Source organism: Pleurodeles waltl, chromosome 6, assembly GCF_031143425.1.
Source record: "Pleurodeles waltl isolate 20211129_DDA chromosome 6, aPleWal1.hap1.20221129, whole genome shotgun sequence".
NCBI lineage: Eukaryota > Metazoa > Chordata > Amphibia > Caudata > Salamandridae > Pleurodeles > Pleurodeles waltl.
Window position 1 is genome coordinate 1,147,502,702 of NC_090445.1, and position 25,262 is coordinate 1,147,527,963.

General features: G+C 48.4%; 1 protein-coding gene across 1 annotated transcript in view; it reads left to right on the plus strand.

Annotated features, from left to right (window-relative positions):
- Nucleotides 1–20,318: 20,318 nt before the first annotated feature.
- The window catches only part of NDUFB8 (NADH:ubiquinone oxidoreductase subunit B8), an 84,322-nt gene continuing 79,378 nt past the window's right edge, over nucleotides 20,319–25,262 (plus strand). Inside the window, exons 1-2 of the mRNA XM_069240361.1 lie at nucleotides 20,319–20,492; nucleotides 24,316–24,442. Of these exons, the coding sequence (XP_069096462.1) occupies nucleotides 20,378–20,492; nucleotides 24,316–24,442 (242 nt within the window). The 5' untranslated portion in view covers nucleotides 20,319–20,377. The remainder of the gene's footprint in view (nucleotides 20,493–24,315; nucleotides 24,443–25,262) is intronic.

The window sequence follows — 25,262 nt, forward strand, 5'->3', positions numbered from 1 at the left end:
GGAAATCGTACGGGTAGAGCCACAGCTATTTGGCTCACAGGTACAGCACACATCCATAGCCAGGAAGATGGAGCTATGGCAAAGAATAGTCAACAGGGTCAACGCTGTGGGACAGCATCCAAGAAATAGGGAGGACATCAGGAAGAGGTGGAACGACCTAAGGCGGAAGGTGCGTTCCACGGTATCCAGGCACCACATCGCGGTTCAGCGGACTGGCGGCGGACCCCCACCTCCTCCCCCACAACTAACAACATGGGAGGAGCAAGTCTTGTCCATCTTGCATCCTGAGGGCCTTGCAGGAGTCGTTGGAGGAACGGACACTGGTAAGTCAAATCTTAACTATCATATCCGGCACCTTACCTGCATGCTATCACACACCCCCACCCTCACACCCTCCCCTATCACCCTAACTCCTCACTAATGTACCCATAACACCAACCACCCTTCCCAACACCAAGACCTGCATGACACAACTAAGCATGGATACCCATCACTAAAGCATGCCCACTGCACATACCCAGAACACCCCCCAACCATCACCACACAAGCCCCCACACAGGAATGCCTGCACTGGGGTACACGCACACCCAACCATTGCACACCATGAAACATACACATGCAATAATCATTTACTTATACCACCGCAGGAACCTGAAGGACCGTCACCACATCAGAGGGTCCAGACAACACCACTCCACCCCCAGAAGAGGCCCACAGTGACGACAGCCGCTCTGCCCTACTGGATCTTGATGACCAGCCCGGACCATCGTGGGCCTCAGGACAGTCGGTTCCCCTTGCCCAGCCACAGCCCAACACCGACCTTCCACCCTCTGGGAACACCAGCACAGCACCCACCCAGCGGGCCCATGGACAGGTCAATCAGCGGTGTGTCCACCACTACAGGGCAACCAGAGTAACCCACCACCCCAACAACAACAGGGACCTGGGGGCAGTGGTAGTGGGCACACGGTCCAGGAGATGGAGGCACAGGAACACAGGGGAACTGGGAGGGCTGCTGTGTGACAGAGGGAGGACAGGCCAAGGGAACCTACTCTCAACGAGGCCCTCTCCTCCATCATGGGAGCCTACCACCACTCCCAGGAGACGATGGCAACGGTCCTGGACAAGTTGCAGGAGACCCTGCGTCTGCAGGAGGAGCAGTATTTGGGGTTCAGGGAGGAGCTCAGGACCATCCGCTCTGCCCTGGGCACCATCGCAGGGGTGCTGACGGACATTCAAAAGGCCTTGAGGGACACCGTGGCACTCCAAGGGGCCCCTGACACTAGCCACGACAATGAACTGCCCACCACCTCCGCCGGCGCTAGTGGACAGGACGCCCCGCCACAGGACTAACACACCAGCACCCCACCGCCTGCAGAGGGACAACCACCACAAAAGTGGTCCCTGAGATCCAGGAACAGGACAGAGCAAGATGGCAAGACCCCCGCCAGGAAATAAGAGCACCCTGATTGTCCCCCCACTGTCCCACTTTGTTACCCTGTCTAAATTGGAACTGCCCCAGCTCCACTTCCAATGGCCAGATGTGCAATGTACCTGTGAGACTAATAGACTGGACTCTGCCATGGACATTCTCCCACCATAACCCATCCCCATTTCACAACCCCCCTTCATGTTTATGCACTCAAATAAACACCCTTGAAACACTGATAAAACAGGAGTCAGTCAATGATTTTGAACTTTGTATTGTCAATTACAGTGTCAAAAATGGTTACCAATTGGAAGGCCAACATACCAATGTCACACATCACAAGCCTTTCAAGGGTGCAAGCTGTTGACACGTAGGTAACCACATTTGTGAAACTGAAATGGAAGGGGACAACTCAGTTAACAAATAGTGAGTGAAATGTAGGTACAGGATAGAGGTAGACGTGTGAAAGTTAATGTTATGTTAAACCTGAAAACGTACTCACCTGTGTCTCACTGGAAATATTGCTGTATGACTGACTCCCTGTTGTCGTTTTCTTCTTCATCAGCTTCATCCTCATCACTGTCCACAGGCTCCACTGCTGCTACAACACCGTCATCTGGATCATCCTCCTGCAGAAAAGGCACCTGGCGTCGCAATGCCAAGTTATGGAGCATGGAGAAGGCGATGATGATGTCGCACACCTTCTTCGGTGAGTAGAATAGGGACCCACCTGTCATATGGAGGCACCTGAACCTGGCCTTAAGAAGGCCGAAGGTGCGTTCGATAACCCTCCTAGTCCGCCCATGGGCCTCATTGTACCGTTCCTCTGCCCTGGTCCTGAGATTCCTCACTGGGGTCAATAGCCAGGAAAGGTTCGGCTAACCAGAGTCCCCCAATAGCCATACACGGTGCCTCTGGAGTTGACCCATCATATCAGGGATGCTGCTATTGCGCAGGATGTAGGCGTCATGCACAGAGCCAGGGAACATAGCATTTACCTGCAAAATGTAGTGGTCTGCCAAACAGACCATCTGGACATTCATCGAATGATAACTCTTCCTGTTCCTGTACACCTGTTCACTCCTGCGGGGGGGACCAGAGCTACATGGGTGCCATCAATGGCACCTATGACGTTGGGGATATGTCCAAGGGCATAGAAGTCACCTTTAACTGTAGGCAAATCCTCCACCTCAGGGAAAATGATGTATCTCCTTACATTTTTCAGCAGGGCAGACAACACTCTGGACAACATGTTGGAAAACATAGGCTGGGACATCCCTCATGCCATGGCCACTGTTGTCTGAAAAGACCCACTTGCAAGGAAATGGAGCACTGACAGCACCTGCACGTCAGGGGGGATTCCTGTCGGATGGCGGATTGGTGACATCAGCTCTGGCTCCAACTGGGTACATAGTTCCTAGATTGTGGCACGGTCGAACCGGTAGGTCACGATCAAATGTCTCTCTTCCATTGTCAACAGGTCCACCAGCGGTCGGTACACCGGCGGATTCCACCATCTTCCAATATGTCTCAACTGACGGTGCCTAAGAAGGACAAGAGCAAAGAAACTGTCACCATTCCTTCAGGTATGTACCCACAGTCACACACAAGACTACAACAGACAATTAACCCATCCGGGAAAAGTTTTGAGTGTAGGCCTCGGTATGTGTGACGCAGTAGTAAATGAAGCCATGTGGGCCCCTGAAATGGCAGCTGCCTGACCTCTAAACTGGGACAATGGAATTGTGGGGTAACAGTGCTGGCGTTGGACACCGTCGCGGTAGGCGGTCGTAGAGCACGGCGCAATGCTGTATTGGTTAAGATTGGACCCTATGGGTCCCAGGAGCCAATGAACAGGTGCGCTGGCGGTGATGATGCGCCCCGCCGCAGACGTCACCGCCGCGGACGTCACCACCATTTTCTATCTGTTCACTCACTAGATACCTGACCTTCGACAGGAGAGGACCTACATTGCTAGTGCTGCTGTGACCTCAGTCTGGAAGCGACGATGGCTGCTGCGTCTGGGGAAAGGGCCCCTGCCTTCACTGCACAGGAATTGGAGAAACATGTGGATGGGGTCCTCCCCCAGTACATGCTACTCTACGGTCCTCCAGACCAACAGGTTAGTACACAGGGAGCACGTTGGATGGGCTAGGCCTGGGTGGACAGGGCTGGGTGGGAGAGCGAAGGAGGCACAGTTCTTACAACAAAAATGCATGGGGATGAATGGGCCACATGGACCGAGTTGGGAGGGGCCCACTCACATTGACGGTGCAGTAGGTAATGACTGTTCCTCTTTCCTTGTGCATGTCATGTAGGTCAGCGCCCACCAGAAGAGGGACATTTGGCGTGCCATCGCCAAGGAAGTCCGGACCCTGGGGGCCCACCAGAGACGGGGCACCCACTGCCGGAAGAGATGGGAGGACATTCGCTGCTGCAGCAAGAAGACGGCGGAGGCTCAGCTGGGGATGGCCTCCCAACGTGGGAGGGGTGCCCGTCGCACCATGACCCCCCTGATGTTCCGGATCCTGGCGGTGGCCTACCCGGAGTTGGATGGGCGCTTAAGGACATCACAGCAGACACAAGGGGGTGAGTACAACCTCATTCTGTGGACTTTGCATGCAGTGGAGGTGTCTGGGTGGGGGAGATGGGCTGTGGGTGTCCCTAGGCCAGGGCGAGTTAGGTAGGCAAGGCCCCTTCTTAATGTAATCCATGTGGGACTCTACCCCAGCTCAGAACAGAGGCAAGTAGATGTATAGTTGCCCCTTTGCCATCCATGTGCGCAGATTTCTACCATTGCCATGAAGGCCACATCACAGAAATTGCATGTGCAGAGGGCAGGAGCACGGCGTAATGCATGGGGCTGCTGCGTCTGTCTTGTCCGCCAATGGTAGCGGTATGCCATGCACTAAAACTCTCATTCTTCTGTCTCCCCCCCTTTTCCTGCTCTCCCTGTCCTTTTGTACATCAGCATCATCAGGCGGAGGTACAGTGGCACCGGAGAACGAGGGAGCTGCATCCCACATGGCCATGGAGGGCCACACCACAGACTCTGAATGCACCAGTGGGACGGAGGGCGAGGGGAGCTTCACGTCAGCCACAGGATCACCAACCAGCGACACGGACTCGTCCGCCGATGTGAGCTCCCCTGTCGTGGCGGCACCATCTGTGCGCCCCACTTCTACAGGTACAGCCGCCACATCCCCTACCAGCACCGCCCTCCCAGCAGCCCCTCAGCCTTCGCCCCGTGCCAGCTCACCCAGGAGGGTGGGCATCACCTTCGCCCCAGGCACCTCAGGCCCTGCCCCAGTCTCCCCTGCTGCCCTCAGTGAGGAGGCCATTAACCTCCTCAGGTCACACACTGTTGGGCAGTCTACCATTGTGAATGCCATCCAGGGTGTAGAACGAGAGTTGCAACACGGTAATGCATTCCTGGAAGGCATTCATTCTGGTCAGGCTGTCCTTCAGCGAACCCTGCAATCTCTGGCCTCAGCACTGATGGCAGCCATTGTCCCTGTGTCCAGCCTCCCCTCTCCAACTTCCTCCACCCAGACCCAATCCCCTGTACCCCAGCCCATCCCAAGCACACCTACAGACCAGCATGCACACAAGTAAACACCCAAAAGTAGCTCAAGCAAACATAGGCACCACACACACCACAGGCACTCACACAAGCATCACACCCATACAGACCCAGCAACATCCACTGCCTCCACTGTGTCCCCCTCCTCCTCTTCTCCCTCCTCCCTCCCAGTCTCGTCTACACACACACCTGCATGCACCACATCTACAGGCACTAGGACTCGCACCAGGACACCCAGCACCCCAAGCCGCTCACCTGCACTCACCACCTCCACTGCCATTTACACGTCCCCTGTGTCCTCTCCCAGTGTGTCTGTGACGCCCCCTCCCAAAGTACACAAACGCCGGCAATCACTCACCCAACATCCATCCACCTCACGACAGCCTCCAGTACCTGCACCTGCACCCAAAACACCTAAAGTGACACCTCCTACAACCACCTCCTCTACCTCCACTCCCAGACCCCCTCCAGCTACCCATTCCAGTGTCCGTCAGAAACTGTCCCTATGTCAAATTGACCTGTTTGCCACCCCCCCCCCCCCCTCCAGTTCATCAGTCCCGTCGTAGCGCCTCAGCCAAAAAGCCTCCAGTGCCAGTGGTTCGTGTTCCAGGTTTTTGGAGTGCACCATCCACCAGGGCAGGCAATAGGACCCGGAGCCAAGGCACTGGCAGCCCACCCCCTGTAAAGGCTCAAAAATTGGAGAGTGGACGACGGGACCGTGTCAAGACTCCTGGTGGGACAACAACTGAAATGGGATCGAAGGCGATTGGTGAGTCAGCTGTAACTCCAAAGAAGGTGGAGAAGGTCCCGAGGAAGTCTGCCCAGCCTGTTGTGAGTGTCACGGCGGAGAAGTGCGCCATCATTTCCGGTGGTCGAGACACAACCGCCAGCACCGTCGTTACTGGTCAGGAGACCACCGCCAGAGTCACAGCCCAGGAGGGCTCAAGTATCGTTACTGGTCAGGAGACCACCGCCAGAATCACAGCCCAGGAGGGTTCAAGTATCGTCACTGGTCAGGAGATCAGAGTCACAGCCCAGGAGGGCTCAAGTATCGTCACTGGTCAGGAGACCACCGCCAGAGTCACAGCCCAGGAGGGCCCAAGTATCGTCACTGGTCAGGAGACCACCGCCAGTGTCACAGCCCAGGAGGGCTCAAGTATCGTCACTTGTCAGGAGACCACCGCCAGAGTCACAGCCCAGGAGGGCCCAAGTATTGTCACTGGTCAGGAGACCACCGCCAGAGTCACAGCCCAGGAGGGCCCAAGTATCGTCACTGGTCCGGAGACCACCGCCAGAGTCATAGCCCAGGAGGGCTTAAGTATCGTCACTGGTCAGGAGACCACCACCAGAGTCACAGCCCAGGAGGGCCCAAGTATCGTCACTGGTCAGGAGACCCCCGCCAGAGTCACAGCCCAGGAGGGCTCAAGTATCGTCACTGGTCCAGAGACCACTGCCAGGTCACAGCCCAGGAGGGCCCAAGTATCGTCACTGGTCAGGAGACCACCGCCAGAGTCACAGCCCAGGAGGGCCCAAGTATCGTCACTGGTCAGGAGACCACCGCCGGAGTCACAGCCCAGGAGGGACCAGGATCCCACAGCCCCGCTGGGCAATGATGGAACTTTAAGCCACACACCAATGTCCAGTGTGGAGATCGTCATGCCACACACCAATGTCCAGTGTAGAGTTCGTCATGCCACACACTGTCAGTATCCGAACCGCCATGTCAGAGCACCGCTGAACAGGGCCAAGACCGCCATGTCAAAGCACCGCTGAACAGGGCCAAGACTGCCATGGTGAAGACCGCTGAACAGGGCAAAGACTGCCATGGCTAAGCATCGCTGAACAGGGCAAAGACCGCCATGTCAAAGCACCGCTGAACAGGGCCAAGACCGCCATGGTGAAGACCGCTGAACAGGGCAAAGACTGCCATGGGTAAGCATCGCTGAACAGGGCAAAGACCGCCATGTCAAAGCACCGCTGAACAGGGCCAAGACTGCCATGGTGAAGACCGCTGAACAGGGCAAAGACTGGCATGGTGAAGACCGCTGAACAAGGCAAACACCGTGTGGGTATGAAGAGTCCGCCACATCAGGCATCCTTATCCCATGTGCAGCTGGGACAGTGACAGGACATGAACTTTCACGGGGAGACTCATCCTGTCTGGGCACCAGTCCCACCCAGTACCAGTAGAGAACTGCAGATACTTGCGAAAATGTAGCTTTGCTTTCCCCAGGATGGTCTAGTGGGCAACCCACCCACTGTAGAGACTTGTGAGACTGTGGATTTGCACTCCCCAGGATGTAACAGTGGGCAACCCACCCACTGTAAAGACTTGTGAGACTGTGGCTTTGCACTCCCCAGGATGGTACAGTGGGCAACCCACCCACTGTAGAGACTTGAGAGACTGTGGCTTTGCACTCCCCAGGATGTAACAGTGGGCAACCCACCCACTGTAAAGACTTGTGAGACTGTGGCTTTGCACTCCCCAGGATACATCAATGGGCATGGAGCCCCGTCGTGGATCTGGCTTCGCGTTCATGTGGCTGAGGTGCCCCCATTCCCTTCCCCCTGAGGTGCCTGTAGTGTTTCTATCTGATGCCCCGGCAGTGTTCTCTCGGATTTTGGTCAGGTATCTATTGTGGGCCTCGCCCATGCATTTTTGGACTATTGGTGCACGGACATTGTTGTGTACATATCTGCACCACTTCTTGTATTGTATATTTAAATATGACAGATTTCGAGATATATATCAGTATTTTTTTGTATGACATGTATATTGGCACATTACAACGTTTCACCGAAATTAGCTTTGTCTTAGCATTCTTCCTGGGGGATTGTGGGTTGTTAATGTGATATTTTTGACTGCATTGGTGTGTATGTTGTGATATGCGAGGGTGGGGGTGGGGGTGTTTGGTGGGTGTCCCCCTAACTTTTGCCTCCCCCGTGTCGTAGATGTAGTACTCACCGGTATCTTCTGTGCTTACGTCGCTGTTGGTCGTAGAGGAGCAGAAAGACAAAGGCAGGTAGGATTTGGAGTTCCGGCTCCATGGAGTCATCGTTCCTCGTGGAGTGTGTTAAGGTGAGCGTTTTCCCATATCAAAAGCTGTTTCCGCCGTGTTTTTATCCACGGAGAATCCGCCCCGGAAAAGGTGGCGGATTGGCCTGTCATAATAGTGTGGGCGGTACATTGTCTCCCGCCTGTCTGTTGGCGGTGACCGCTGCGCTGTTTGTCTGTACCGCCGTGGCGGGCGATGTGTTAAAGTGGCTGTCTTTGTTGGCGGTTTCCGCCAGGGTCGTCATTCCCTTTTTTTGTCTGCCGGCCTGTTTGCGGTATTTCCGCAGCTTTAACACCGTCCGCCAGGGTTGTAATGACCACCATAATGTCTAATGCAGAAGAGAATGTGATGGAACTCGACATCACCCCTTACCTCCATCTTAAGATGAGGGAGCTAAGGTCTCTCTGCAAAATAAAGAAAATACCAGTTGGCCTAAGACCTTCCAAAATACAGCTCCAGGAGCTGCTGGCAGAGTTTGAAAAAGGCAACCCCTCTGAGGATGACCTCCCAGAGGATGAAGCTAGTGACTTGGAGGAGAATCCCCCCCCCCCCTCCCGTCCTAATTAGGGAGATCAGGGCCCCTCAAGCCCTGGCTCCAACTGTGTTAGTCATAGATGCTGTTTCCCTCACAGGAGGGTCCAGCACCTCTGTAATCACTGAGGATAGCCTCAGTGAAGATGACCTCCTGCCAGCCAGGATGGCCAAAAGATTGGCTTTAGAGAGACAGCTCCTAGCCATAGAAAGGGAAAGACAAGAGATGAGTTTTGGTCCCATCAATGGTGGTAGCAACATAAATAGGGTCAGAGATTCTCCTGACATGTTGAAAATCCCTAAAGGGATTGTAACTAAATATGAAGATGGTGATGACATCACCAAATGGTTCACAGCTTTTGAGAGGGCTTGTGCAACCAGAAAAGTAAACAGATCTCACTGGGGTGCTCTCCTTTGGGAAATGTTCACTGGAAAGTGTAGGGATAGACTCCTCACACTCTCTGGAAAAAATGCAGAATCTTATGACCTCATGAAGGGTACCCTGATTGAGGGCTTTGGATTCTCCACTGAGGAGTATAGAATTAGGTTCAGGGGGGCTCAAAAATCCTCGAGCCAGACCTGGGTTGATTTTGTAGACTACTCAGTGAAAACACTGGATGGTTGGGTAACTGGAAATGAAGTGACTATGTTGGGCTTTATAATTTCTTTATGAAAGAACACATTTTAAGTAACTGCTTCAATGAAAAGTTGCATCGGTATCTGGTAGACCTAAGTCCAATTTCTCCCCAAGAATTGGGAAAGAAGGCAGACCACTGGGTCAAGACTAGGGTAACCAAAACTTCCACAGGGGGTGACCAAAAGAAAGGGGTTACAAAGCCTCCCCAGTAGAAAGTGGGTGACACTAGAAACAAAGAAAAAGAGTCCTCTGTAGGCCTCCAAAAACCAGAACAGGTGGGTGGGCCCCAAGACACAACCCAAAACAAAGGTGGGTACCAGGGTAAGAACTGGGATGCCACTAAGGCATGGTGCCAAAACTGTAGACAGACAGGGCACCACACCAAGGACACTTCTTGTCCCAAAAACAAACCCCTAGCAAAATCCCAGGGGTGACCAGTGTAACCATTGGGGATGACTCCTCAGATGAGGAGGTCTTCATAGCCTTCAACTGGAAAAAGGGCCCAACAGGTGAGTTGGAGAATCCAGAGGGAAGTAGACACTTCCACCACCTACTGGTGAATGGAATCCCAGCCTCTGCCCTGAGAGACACTTGTGCCAGTCACACTATTGTGCATGACAGGCTGGTGTTCTCAAACCAGTACATCCCAGGTGAGACTGCCAGAGTAAGAGTTAGCCCAGACAGGGTCACTGATAGGCCTGTGGCTTTTGTGCCCGTAGAAGTGGGTGGGACTTTTAGCTGGAGAAGGGTGGTAGTCAGTACAGACCTCCCCCTTGATTGTCTCCTTGGAAATGACTACCCAGAGGTTAGTCAGAGCCCAAGAGAAGAACTGGTCCAGAGCCAGTCCTCTCCCAAGGATTCTGGAGGTGCTACCCCTGCAGTAACTGCAAGTAGGCCCCAGAAGAAAAAGAAAAGAAAACAGAGTAGGAAAGGTGGACAACCTTTAGCCAAGGTTCCAGCAAGCCAATGAGATTCTGCTCCAGTAGGGGAGAACTCCAAAAGTGGCACTGGTACAGTACATCCTGACCCACAAGAAGTCCTGGCTAGTCAGGCAACTGTTAAGCCTGAGTGGGTGGCTCCTCATCTAACAGAAGAAAGAGTGGAAGAAGGGTGTTTGCTACAAGATGTAGTAACCCCCCACTCTTACACAGCAGACAGGCACCCTGAACCCAAAGAAGCCTGTAACTTAGCTCCTTCCCTTGTAGGTGAAGAGCTAAAGGTGTGGTTCTGGGCACTGACAGCTATCAGTGGCCTCTGCTGGGTGTTAGCCTTTATGGCTGCACTATCCTTGGCATGGTGGTCTGACCCCATGCCAAATAGCAAGTTAGGCCCTCTGACCCTGTTCGTCATGGTGGGGTTACTCAAGCTCTGGGTAACCTCTTTGGGTAAGCTAGGGGTGACCCTGGCTAAAATAAGATTAGCAGAGGTGGATACCTCTAACCCCAAAATAGAGAGACTAGGTGAAGACATTAAAAGCACAGACAAGAGGCAGTTCAGATTAGGTCCTATCACTGTGGAAGTGGGTCAGTCCCCCAGAGGGAATGACCTGGACAGGAGGATGTAAGGCAGAGTAGGCCCTGCAACAAACCAGCCTATTTCCTCTACTCTTCCTTGCCTGACAGACTAGGAAGACTCTCCCAGCTTTGGCTGAGTCTCCTGGCCTGTGGGCTGGGGGGGGCTTGTGTAAAGAAATGGCTCCCTGTTGCAGTTACCCCCAACTTTTTGCCTGATACTGATGCTGACTTGACTGAGAAGTGTGCTGGGACCCTGCTAACCAGGCCCCAGCACCAGTGTTCTTTCACCTAAAAATGTACCATTGTTTCCACAATTGGCACACCCTGGCATCCAGGTAAGTCCCTTGTAACTGGTACCCCTGGTACCAAGGGCCCTGATGCCAGGGAAGGTCTCTAAGGGCTGCAGCATATCTTATGCCACCCTGGGGACCCCTCACTCAGCACAGACACACTGCTTGCCAGCTTGTGTGTGCTAGTGGGGATAAAATGACTAAGTCGACATGGCATTCCCCTCAGGGTGCCATGCCAACCTCACACTGCCTGTGGCATAGGTAAGTCACCCCTCTAGCAGGCCCTACAGCCCTAAGGCAGTGTGCACTATACCACAGGTGAGGGCATAGGTGCATGAGCACTATGCCCCTACAGTGTCTAAGCAAAAACCTTAGACATTGTAAGTGCAGGGTAGCCATAAGAGTATATGGTCTGGGAGTCTGTCAAAAACGAACTCCACAGCTCCATAATGGCTACACTGAATACTGGGAAGTTTGGTATCAAACTTCTCAGAATAATAAACCCACACTGATGCCAGTGTTGGATTTATAAAAAAATGCACACAGAGGGCATCTTAGAGATACCCCCTGTATTTTACCCAATTGTTCAGTGCAGGACTGACTGGTCTCTGCCAGCCTGCTGCTGAGAGACGAGGTTCTGACCCCATGTGGTGAGGGCCTTTGTGCTCTCTGGGGACAGAAACAAAAGCTTGCTCTGGGTGGAGATGCTTCACATCTCCCCACTGCAGGAACTGTAACACCTAGCAGTGAGCCTCAAAGGCTCAGGCTTCGTGTTACAATGCCCCAGGGCATTCCAGCTAGTGGAGATGCCCGCCCCCTGGACACAGCCCCCACTTTTGGGGGCAAGTCCAGGAGAGATAATGAGAAAAACAAGGAGGAGTCACTGGCCAGTCAGGACAGCCCCTAAGGCAACCTGAGCTGAGGTGACTCTGACTTTTAGAAATCCTCCATCTTGGAGACCGAGGATTCCCCCAATAGGGATAGGAATGTGACCCCCTCCCCTTGGGAGGAGGCACAAAGAGGGTGTAGCCACCCTCAGGGCTAGTAGCCATTGGCTACTGCCCTCCCAGACCTAAACACACCCCTAAATTCTGTATTTAGGGGCTCCCCTGAACCTAGGAACTCAGATTCCTGCAACCTAAGAAGAAGAGGACTGCTCAGCTGAAAAACCCTGCAGAGAAGACGGAGACACCAACTGCTTTGGCCCCAGCTCTACCGGCCTGTCTCCCTCCCTTCTAAAGACACTGCTCCAGCGACGCTTTCCCCAGGACCAGCGACCTCTGAATCCTCAGAGGACTGTCCTGCTCTAGAAGGACCAAGAAACTCCCGAGAACAGCGGCCCTGTTCACCCAAGACTGCAACTTTGTTTCCAAAGGAGCAACTTTAAAACAACTGCGTTTCCCGCCGGAAGCGTGAGACTTGCTACTCTGCACCCGACGCCCCCGGCTCGACTTGTGGAGAAACAACACTTCAGGGAGGACTCCCCGGCGACTGTGAGACCGTGAGTAGCCAGAGTTGCCCCCCCCTGAGCCCCCACAGCGACGCCTGCAGAGGGAATCCCGAGGCTCCCCCTGACTGCGACTGCCTGACTCCCAGATCCCGACGCCTGGAAAAGACCCTGCACCCAGCCCCCAGGACCTGAAAGATCGGAACTCCAGTGCAGGAGTGACCCCCAGGAGGCCCTCTCCCTTGCCCAGGTGGTGGCTACCCCGAGGAGCTCCCCCCCACTTGCCTGCCTGCATCGCTGAAGAGACCCCTTGGTCTCCCATTGATTTCAACGACAAACCCGACGCGTATTTGCACACTTCACCCGGCCGCCCCCGTGCTGCTGAGGGTGTACTTTCTGTGCTAACTTGTGTCCCCCCCGGTGCCCTACAAAATCCCCCTGGTCTGCCCTCCGAAGACACGGGTACTTACCTGCTGGCAGACTGGAACCGGGGCACCCCCTCCTCCATTGAAGCCTATGCGTTTTGGGCACCACTTAGAACTCTGCACCTGACCTGACCCGTAGGTGGTTTACTTACCTGCAAGAACTAACAAACTCTTACTCCCCCTAGGAACTGTGAAAAATGCACTAAGTGTCTAGTTTTAAAATAGCTATATGTGATTTATTTGAAAAGTATATATGCTATTGTGATTATTCAAAGTTCCTAAAGTACCTACCTGCAATACCTTTCATTTAAAGTATTACATGTAAAATCTGAAGCTGTGATTCTTAAAATAAACTAAGAAAATATATTTTTCTATACAAAAACCTATGGGCCTGGAATTGTCTCTGAGTGTGTGTTCCTCATTTATTGCTTGTGTATGTACAACAAATGCTTAACACTACTCCTTTGATAAGCCTACTGCTCGACCACACTACCACAAAATAGAGCATTAGTATTATCTCTTTTTGCCACTATCTTACCTCTAAGGGGAACCCTTGGACTCTGTGCATACTATTCCTTACTTTGAAATAGTGCCTACAGAGCCAACTTCCTACAGTACTGGTGGCCAGCTGTAGATGTGATGGTAGAGAGGGAAGTGTGGGACTGTTAGGTGTGTGCGCAATCGGACAAAGGGTTAACGTTAAGGACACAACCCATGGTCATAAGGGAAGAAGCTACTAGGCCTTGGGTTGACATAGCATTAGACATTTTGGGTCCTGTCAGACTAAAATCTGCTGATCGCTATGTAATGGTGTGTATTGTTATGTATTCGAGATGGTCAGAAGTCAAAGTAGTGAATTTAATTGAATCGAAAAATGTGATTAACTTTCTTGAGGAGCAGTTTGAAAGGGAGAGTTTTCCTTCTTCGATCCTCACAGACAATGGAGTGCAGTCTACCTCCGAATCAATAGAGTCTTTCTTAATGGAAAGAGATATTATACATAAGAAAACACCTTTGTATATCCAGAATCTAATAGGGTTGTGGAACGCTTCATAACAGTTTTGAAAGAAAGTTTGCAACTAGCACTGGTTTAAGGTGTGGAGTGGGAAGGTGAGATGCAGAAAAAGATACGTGAGTATTGAATGACGCCACACTGTACTACTGGAGTGACTCCATTTCAACTGTTCAAGTGTAGGTTACCTTGTAGTGAGATAGAGCCAAGATGGGTGATGGAGAGGAGAAAAAGAAGTGATAATAAGATTGATAATATTGAAGGTTGGAGAGAAAGAGAAAGAAAGAGAAATTAAAGATAAAAGAAAGGCACAGTATGATACATGGAAAGCTGCGAAAGAAAGTGTTGTGAGAGTGGGAGACTACATAAAAATAAGGTCTCCATGGAAGGAAAGGAAACCTTCTAAATTGAGGGGACCATTTGAAGTCATAAAGGTATTCAGGAACGCAGTGAAGACGAATGATCACAAGATATGGAATTCAAATAGGGTGGCGAATTGTAAGTCTGTTGAGGCAAATTCAAGGACTCTATCTGAATTGAGACCAAGTGGTATTATAAATCCTCGACCAAAGTATAAAAAAAACACTACAGTTAAAGGACTATATGTAAGTTTGCCCATGCCAACTTTATGTGTTTAGTAAGATTATCTATTTCTGCACTAGCCAATATACTGAATTTATGTGCAAGTTTGTAGGATTGTAGATGTCCAATGTTGTGTGGACAGTTCATAATTAGTTGTAAATTTAGGTTAAGATATATGAAGGTTGGTATGGGGGAAGGTGGTGTGGTAACTAAGCAACGTCTTAGGTGTTGTTGGTATTGTGTCCATTGGAATGTGTATCTAAGTAACATGTATTCTTAGAATGATATGAGGGAGCAGGGGTTTAGAATGTTTGGCCAGCAGCAAAGTGGCAGTTGGGAGAAGGAGATGGCTTGCTGGCTGGTTTAGGAATTTGATGCATGGACTCAAAGAATAAAGCTGGTTCCTATTACGATCACACAGACTGCTGGTGTCGTGAACGTTTACTTCCTTTGTTCCAGAAGCCGCACTTTTCAAGAACCTTACCCACTTCTGCCATCCCGTACTATTCCTGTACTGCATGTACTACATCCGCATTTTTCGTAGTAAACGAAATCAAAACTACAAGTCCAGGAATGTAAAATAAAAACAATTTAATGCTGATAAATGTTATGACACCGCTACCTAGCAGTTATGTCAACTGCTCCCGCAGCGGCACGCTCTATTGTAGAATAGTTCAGTTCACGGTAGGGTGACCACCTGGCACTGAGGCAAATTCTGGACAGGACTGCAAAAAATTCAGGACAAAGGGTCAAAATTCAGGACAAAAATTCCGGACAAAGGGTCAAAATTCAGGACAAAAATTCAAGAACAAACGTCAGTTTTACAGACACACGCAAGAGAGGCCATGCCTCACTATGTTGTCAGTGCATTTATTTACTCTTTTTTAACATAGCACTATTTATTTACTGTGGACCTTTTGTGATTGCCTTCTGGTATGCTACATTCAGGTGTCACATTAAGTCCTTGTTCAGTAGTAAATTAATGCCTTCACGGCAAGGCCATCACCCCTACCCAAATCTACCCGATCTTTCCTGAAGAGAAAGTAACAGCAACATTTTGATTATGTTTCTGAACATTTCAAAATCCCTGGCAAACAGTTTGGGAAACATTAAGGTAATTAACCTTATGCTAGTTTAAACAAATTGAACAAAAACATCTGGTTTACCCCAACCACCCATGGACTTTCAACCTAATTTTTTTTAAAGAGGCAGATGGTGTGGGCGACAGTCTCACACCTAATGTCAGGATGTGATGTACCCATAACTTGTCTGTAGTCTCACTGCACTAGAGTGTATGTTTAGGACTCTACATTTATCTCAGAAATGGGAGCCCTGACTACCAATCAAAGATAATAAGAGTAGGATGAAATCGAGATCAAATGGGAGATACACGGCAAGTAATTCAAAGGGTTGTTGCTAACAACTGGATAAATAAAGAAGAGAAGAATAAGGTGGGACAATTCCTAAAATCGGACAAGATGGGTCCACCAAGGCTATTTGAAGGTATTGGGTACCTGGGGAGTTGTCTGCACACAGGAGCAAAACAGAAGGGGCACTGTCAAGTGGTTGAACAATCAACACCCATCCACCTTGGCAAACTCTTCTGGTGCAATGGTCCACTGTTAGTGCTTGTGAAGGGTGAGCAGGGGCCAGACCCCTTGCAAGGTTGTGCAAGGCAATTGCCCGCTTAGTCAATGTCTTTATATGGTTTTGAAATTGAGCAAAAGCCAAACTAGAGATCTGGGTTATCCCTAAGTGTCAAGTACACATAGAATCTTCAAAATATTTTGGATGAAAATTGCCCAAACAAAATTTACAAATTTTAAAATTTAATTAGTGTTTCTTTAACATATGGCACTGTTCTCGCCTTCATACACAATTAGATCTCAGATTGAACTGGGAACCAGTTACCTTTTGATACCTAGTGATTAATATCTACCATTCTTACACTGATTTCCAGGATGAAAATCTCGGCAGAGCGAACGGTCCTTCCAAGCCCAGTTTGCTTTTTGGTCTTCTCTTCTGCTTTCTGTAGAGGCCACGTGGCACTAGCGAAGATGGTGTGCTACCCCAATGATAGTATTATTTTGCAAACCTTCCCCTGCTCGTCCTTCATTCCTTCTTCAGACAGGCCACACATCTGATTTGGTCGCTGCGGCGCCATCGGGAGCTCTTTCCACTCTAAAGCTACCTGTGACTGCGGGTGGATAGGTCTTCTGGACTTAGAATGCTATTATTCAGCTGCACAGGTCCAATGGGCGGCTCACTGGCTTTCTGCCCACCTCCCTGCATGAGATGGGGTTTATCAGTAAAGACTTTTAAGGAAGGCTTAATGCACTGCTCATTGTTTCCTACTGACCATTCTACGGATCACCATCCGGGGTTATCATGCAGAGCATTCTCTTGCCTTGCTAGAACCTGTAAACTCACTGACATGAAGAAACCCTGTGCTCCTGCACTACCTTTGCTAAGCCTTCCCACTCGCACAGGATGGCTGTGGTCAGAGCAACTCCATCAGTGGCATGTTGCAGGTGTCTTAAAATTGGGGACTTTGTTTCTGAACAGTGAGCTATTAAATTTCCAAACCCTTGTGGCAGACTACCATCTTCACCCCGGTCAACTCCTTACTTAAAACCACCTTAAATAATCATTAAATGCCCTATTTCATGTCTGCCACCTAGCACTAACCCTACAAGAGGTGTGCCAGAAGCTCTGTACCATAGGAAATGATGGCACACTGATAGAATGGGTGTACAGACCTATCCTGCAACATGGAAACCACCCCAGGTCTTCTTGTCATACTACCTGGGTGATTGATGTAGCCAAACCTCTGCAAGATATGGACTAAAATACTGGACTTTCCCCACAAAGTATCCCACAGCTGTCACTTTAAGTAAATTCATAGTGCTTCCTTGTGAATGCATTCTGCCCGTTGCTTGCCATTGGCCTTGTGGTTTGTAACTCACAATTTGTTGCTTTCAATTTGCTGGCTTTATTTGTTTTAGGCTTTGCAGCTTGAATTCGTCCCTTCCCTTGCCAAAACCTTATTTACAGTATCCTGCCGAGTGCTCCCTTTCTGTAAACAGGCCTGTAAATCTTGTTCTTATCTTATCATATTTGCTGTGCATTCAAAGAACAAAGTCAAATGTCAGGCTCTGTCTTCGGTGGGAACTTAGTATTTACTTCCCTTTTTCTGACTTCAAAGTGAGAGGATTTATGCAACAATCTTGCTGGATACTGGGGTTAGGAAATAGTTTTTTCTATCACATGACAACATTTAAATAGACTTCAGAATATATCAGAATTGCACCCTACTCTGTATCACTCCACTTTACGCCACTCCATGCCACTGTTCTCTTATCCATTCGGAACCACTCCACATTATGCCACTGCTCTCTATGCTTCTTCACACTATGCCTCTCTACTCTACTCTGTAATACTCTACTCTAAGCCACCGCACTTTGCAACTCTCTACACCACTGCGCTCTGCTCATCTGCACACCATACCACTCCAGTCTAGGCAACACCAATCTAATCCGCACAACTCCACTCTCTGCCACTCTGCAACGCTGCACTGTACGCCACTGCACTCTAAGCTAATACACTCTAAGCTAATGCACTTTACTCTGTAACACTCAACTCTATGCCCCTGCACTCTACATCAATACACTGTACGTCATTCTAATCTACTCTGCACCTCTGCACTCTATGCCACGGCACTCTACACTACTTTACTCTATGCCATCACACTCTATGCCACTTTATGCAACTCCACTCTAACCTGCACCTCTCCACTCTAAGCCACCTCACTCTACTGTGAAATAATCTACTTTATGCCACTGCACTCGGTGCCACTGCATTCTATCCACTGCACTCTACCCTGCACCTCTCCACTCTGTGCAACTGCACTGCACTCTGAAACAATCTATTCTACGCCACTGTACTCTATACCACTCTGACCACTGCACTCTAGTTCAATGCACTCTACACCACTGCAAGCTGACACTCTGCAACACTGCACTGGCCGCCACTATACTCTACACCACTCTGCTCTGTACAACTCCATTCTGCACCAATATACTCTATTCCACTGCATTCTATGCCACTCTACTCTGCCCAATGCCACTCTATGCAACTGCACTCTACACCAGTGCACTCTAAACAACTCCACTGCCCTTTACTCTGCACCACTGTACTCTATGCCACTGTTCTCTGTACCACTCTACACCACTGCACTGACACTCTACTCTGCAACTCTGCACTCTACACCACTCTACTCTATGCCACTGCACTCTAGGCACTATACTCTACTCTACACCACTCTACAATACTCCACTCTGCACCACTCTACACCACTACAGTCTATGCCACATGAGTCTACTCTGCACTCTGACAGTGCACCACTCTGCATTACTGCACTCTCTGCTACTCTATTGTATGCCACTCTACTCCACTGCACTCTATGTAACTCTACCCCATGCCACTCTATGCCACTGCACTCTGCGCCAATGCACTCTAAACAACTGCACTGTACGCCACTGCCCTCTACTCTGTACCACTGTACTCTACGCCACTGCTCTGTGCCACTCTACTCCACACTACATCACTGCACTGACACTCTACTCTGCAGTGTTACACTCTCACCACTATGCCACTCTACTCTGTCCCATGCCACTCCATGCCACTGCACTCTACGCTAACGCACTCTAAACAACTGCACTGTACCCCACTGCACTGCACTGTACTTTGCACCACTAGGCTCTATGCCACTGCTCCTATGCTACTCTACTCCACTCCACACCACTATGCCACTAGCTTTAAGCCATGCTAAACAGCAGCTACTCTGGTGTATAACATGGCTAATGACTAAAACACATTAGCAAAGCCAATAACTCTTTCGTAGATGAGACCTATTGGCATTGCCAATGTTTGTTAGTACTATGAGGTACAGAGGTACCTGAAAGAAGTGTGAAAAATACAATTACATCATAATAAAGGCTGCTACAAAATTGAGCAAATACATTACGGTTAAATAAAAAAAAAGTGCTTCTCAAATACAGATTTGAATAACATACAGTTTATACCTAGGATAAAAAAAATTATAACAATCCATTAAAACCACACACTCCACAGCTCACCTTGGAACGCCATTATAATACCTCTCTGAGAGAAATATCTTTGCCACCAGAAAACTTCAAGTGACTCCTTTTAGTAAAGTCAATGAAGGTTTTCAAGCCCCTTTGTATTTGCAGATTTACCAGTTGCCCACATTTGCATGTCTTTAGGGAAGTAGACCCCCTGGCAAGAAGGCCTTTTCTTATCTGTCTACCCCCCCCCCCCCCTCAGAGCACAGGAGACCCCCTGCCTTCCAGCCCAGCTGGGGAAACTCCTCTGTCCTTAATTTCGCCCTGCCTCCGTTGCCCTTTAGGTGAAAGGCTAAAATTACGGACAAATGCCGTCCGTTAAAGCTTTCATCACGGACAACGGACAGCAGGGCGAAATTACGGACAGTCCGTGAAATTTACGGACGGGTGGTCACCCTACGACGGGGAGCGGATGTTCTACCAAGTAGGGGTTTGCCTGACAAAGTATGAATTCGGCTTTAGAAAGGGGCGCTGACCCGTGAAATAACACCTTAGCTCTTGCAATCCTTATTAAGAGTGAGGATTTCTATTCATGCATAGCCACGCCCCTTTTTGGGCCGACACTACCCTTTGCTGGGTATGCGCAGAAGCCTTTCTGTCAATAAAGTTACTATACTGAGGAGGGTGGTGAGCGCCTGTGCAGTCTGTGTTAGATAACGCATGCGCAGTTTCTGTGCCTTCCTCATACTGACGACTTGTGACGCCTGCGCTCTCACTGGGTTGAGGCATGATGGCTGCCCGCAGTGCTAGGTGGTTGCGAGCTATGAGCCTCCAGGCAGTGGCAGCGGGGCTGAGGACAAGAGGGGCTATTGGAATACTGCAGACAAGCGGGGTTCGTGCTGGTGAGTGATCGTGGTCGATGGCGGCAGCTGCGGGGCCACAAGGAAGATCTGACATAGGAACGAAGGGGTCACCTTCAGCGATGTGATAAAAGAAGCTTGAGTTTAACACGTTTGTAGGCCAGCCTTCGGGGGAGTAGCGGGAGCACAACCAGTGTTATAACTGTCGTACCCAATTTTGTATTAAAAATAATTTACTAAAGCGAAATGGCAGATCCTTTCACATTAAAAATACTTTACTAAAGCGAAGGAACAATGCTTCTAAAGTTTCTTATCTATCTCAAACAAGCTGCGGCTAGTCTTTGCACGTTAGTCCACCTGGCATTCTAAGAGTTCTGATTTCATTTCGTTAAACAAAAGCGAGTTCGGTTGGGTAAATGTGTCACATTTAGTAAGGGACACTTGGCAGTCATTGTTTCAGTGTAATGCATCGAGGTATAAAAGCTTGACTTTCATTAATGTACCACAATGTGAACTGGAGTACATGTGTGGAATGGTTTCCTTTAGCGTACACGACTAACACCAATAACCAATGGACGGACTGCTCTGTGCTCCTGAGTAGCATTTCAAGCATAAATGCAGTTTCAATTATTGTAAACAATGTTTTTGAAAACGAATTTTGGTAGATCCTTATCCCTCTCCCTCTCTCCATGTTTCTCAGAATAATGACAGGAGCCCGATATATTCCAAGTTATTGTGCAGTTCACTTCATTATTTTTTTGTCAAGTGAGCTTTTTTGTTTCTATTTTCTTTTGCTTCTCTGTGCTTACCAGTTTACTTTGCCCGTGACCAAGGCTTTATGCCTAAAATTCTTTAGATATATGATTTTCTGTGATGTTAAACAGTAAGGATTATTGTTTGATTAAAAAATACATTGTTTAGGTGTTAAAACGATTTAAAAATGCTGTCGGAGAAAACACATAGGATGACATGCTGATCCCTAGATATTATACTGTGGAGATGGCTCATTTAGCAAACATCATCAGCACTTACAAAACACTAAGTGCAATTGCATGCATGTTCAGAGACTGATGTTGTTAGCACAAAAGATATATTGCATGTTTTAATCGTTTTGAGAGTAACAGAGTGCAAGTTAGTCAATTCTGACTTGTCTGTAGCGGTAACATTTAGTCAAACATAAGTTAGATTTAATCAAAAAATGAGTTGATTGTGCATATTATGTGACCATGTTTTCCATTATTATCCGCTCTTTCTATAAATATTATGTATATGAAAGAAACTTCCTTCCACCCAGCATTCCGGTGTCATGATAAAAAATGGTACCTCACTTGTGTGGGTAGGCCTAGTGTGGATTTCTTTTTGCTTTGGGAAGAATGTGGAACAGAAATGCAAGACACGTGTATGTAGTTAAATTTTGCGGTTTTCGTGGCATGGTGCATAAGAAATTTTATGGGATCCACAAGAGGCACGCTACCATGTACTCCGCGGGGTGGTCCAGTTTTCAGAAATGCCTGGGTTTGGCAGGTTTTCCTGGGTGGCAGCCGAACCCAGGCCCAACAACTGAAGCTACCGCTTTTGTTGATGTTGCCATTTGTGCCAAAAGACTTGGGGGACTTGGGTTTGGAAGGTAGTTTATGGCTCTCAGCAGATTCCAATACTTTGAGGGATCCATGCGAGCCACTCTGGAGTCCCCATGGTGTCTAGTTTACGGAAATATCTAGAGTTTGCAGATTTTCCATACAGACAATGTACACCCTGGCAGCGAAAGACAGAAAAGACGAATATTACTGCACAACTATCTGTTTCTTAAGCATACTGGTTGGATATGCCACAGGGTTGAGGTTCACAATGTATATTTTATTAACAAGAGCTTCCCAAAAATGAAACGCACTGTTAATAATTGAAAGTTCAAAAAAACTGAACCAGTAACTCACAGCTTGTTAGCTGTCAACAATAACAAACATTTTGTAAAATAAGTAATAAACAAAGTGTGGCTTTACCAAATAGAAAGTAAAACGACTGGCATATTGTAATCTGGAAAGGTCAATCAATAAAAAGCTCACAAAGACCTAAAAACTCACCTACCTGATACATTTAGACTGAGGATTGCTTGCACCTACTCTGCACAGAACCAGCAAGCACCAACGATATCCCACTTCAAAGGAAAAACAAAAGAAAATTACACACAATACACATCTTGCACAGGCCCAAAGAGAATTTGACACACAATAAAACAGAAGCTAAATATGCTGCAATGATTACACCATTTGAAAAAATGCATTAATGCAGGTCAATGATACTCATTTGAATTAAATGACACAAAAATGTTTTCTTACCAAACACACGCAACTACACAACTCCAGATCTACCAGTGCAGAAACCACAAGCATGGAATTCCAAAGCTTTGCACTCAAAAAATAGAAGTGAAACATTAAGATCACAAATGCTAATAATGACAAGAAAAAAAAACAGTTGTTAACAAACACTATACATTCTGACCTTGGGGGCAGTTCAGCTTCACAGATGTCAGATCTGCCAAACCCCCCCTCCCCCCCCCCCCACGGTTTCACAAACCAAAGGCAAGAAATTGACTTGAATTGAAAAAGTGACCCTTTCCCCAGCCAAACACCACTTCACGCACACCAGTATCGAAATGCCAGCCACACACACACCGGCAAACAGAAGCCAGTCCACACACACCACCAGCAAAGTCACCAGTTCAAACACATCATCAGCCAAACGCCAGTCGACACACACCGCAAGCCAAATGGCAGTAATCACGCAGCCAGCCGAACACCAGTACATGTAGAACGTCAGCCAAACTCCAGTTCACACACAAAGAGAAACTTATTCCCTGGCAACTAGTGTTTCTCCCCCACACCCACCACCTCCTCCCCTCCTTGAGGACAAATGGGCCTATAAATATGTCCCATCTGTCCCAGTCGGGACAGAAAATGGCCAAAATATTGCCCGACTAATGAGGAAGAACCCTTGCCATGGGGCTGTTGTACAATGTGCAAATAACTTACTCCTTGGTGGTTAGTGGTTTCCTGCCACCCCCTTGTGGCAGATTAGCCTACAAATATGGTCAGTCTGCCTGCCCCCCACCCACAGGGGCACAGAAACAGCCCAAATATTTCCTCCATAAAGGGGAGCGATCCTTGTCCGAGGAGCTGCACCTCAAAACTAAAGAAAATCCCTGGTGACTAGTGGGTGTATTCCCGCTGCGGGATTGCGGCCCCACCTCCGATCCTGCAGCAGAAATGCACTGTGAGAGGTACCGGGGGAAATAAATAATTATTTCCTTTTCCCCGGTGCCTCTCTGCCCTCCTCGATCCTTCCCCGGAGGAAAACTTATATTCCTTCTTCGACGCGCTGGAAGCAAATGGCTCCCAGCGCTTCCCCGGTGTGTTATGATGATGTTGGCATGTACGCTGATGTTATCAGATCGCCGGCGGAGGGATCAGGAGTGCCAGCGGAAGCACTTCTGCCGCCGTCCCTAATGTGGGCAAAGAAAGTGAAAAGCAGTGAATCCGTTTTGTAACGGCTATCAATATTGTAAAGTGATCAAATATTTTAAAGCTATCAATATTTAGAGGTGCAGTATCCCTAGAATGCTCCAGTAATGATCACGTCCTCAGGTTTCTTACGTTCACATTCTACCTTAGTCTATATTTCCTATCATTTAAAGTTGCGGTTTTAGGCAAACCTTAGAAAAAACAAATAACAGCCATTTACAGTTATACCATGTAGATCTGTGTTTCAGTGGAAGTGTATCATATTCTTTTCCAAAAGCCTGAGTGCACTGACTCAAGTTTCTAATTTAATAAATTAATCTCCTGTTTCATTCTGACCAATTTAACAGCTTCTGGAATTTCAAAGGATATGCTCCCCGGTCCTTACCCAAAGACCCCAGAGGAAAGAGCTGCAGCAGCTAAAAAGTACAACATGAGGGTGGAAGATTATGAACCTTATCCAGACGATGGAATGGGGTAAGATTTTGAGTCTTTCATAAGGTGATTAAATCACAACGAATGCTGACCTGTGTTGCAAACCAGAAATACACTCGGTGTTTAGCAACATAATAAACTTCTACTTGTTTTTTTTAAAAATAAAATATGGTCTGCTGAAGTCCATTGTTTAGCTGTTTAGGCTGGTAGTAGAACTTGTCTTACATTTTGTCTGTCCTGCGTCATAACCACCTGCTTTTTTAATTTCCTCTGTAGCAACGGCTAATCACATTGTGAGGTTAAGCTTGTTTTGGCATATTACGAATGGTAACAGATGCCTTAAATTCATGATGTTGTCACTACACTGATAGATTGAGTAACTTAATGAAGTTACTCGGGCAACAAGGCCCCCAGTTAATCTTTTTCTCATAAACTAGGAGCAAAATGTATATTTTATGTGCAGGTTTCTTTTAATTCGAGGAAATTATTTAATTAAACCAAAGACTTGTCACTGAACTAATGCATCCTTTACTTTATTTTTTCTTCATTTCGGATTAGTACAGATCCATTACAAGTACAGAAAAGACAGTACATCATCGTCCTCTAAAAATAGTAAATAAAATACACATTAGACATAGTAACGAAATAGAGATATGAAACATCTTGCATGTGGGCTGCACACACTATAATGAGATTACATTAAGTAGAGAATTACGTTAAAAAAAAACATATTATTAAATACATCCTAAAAACCCTAAAACAGAATTGCTAAATACTGTATAGTCAAGCACAATCTTATCCCCTAGCTTTGACCTCGTTTTTTCCTGAGTTGAAGAGCCTCTGCCAAAAAACTGCCCACACT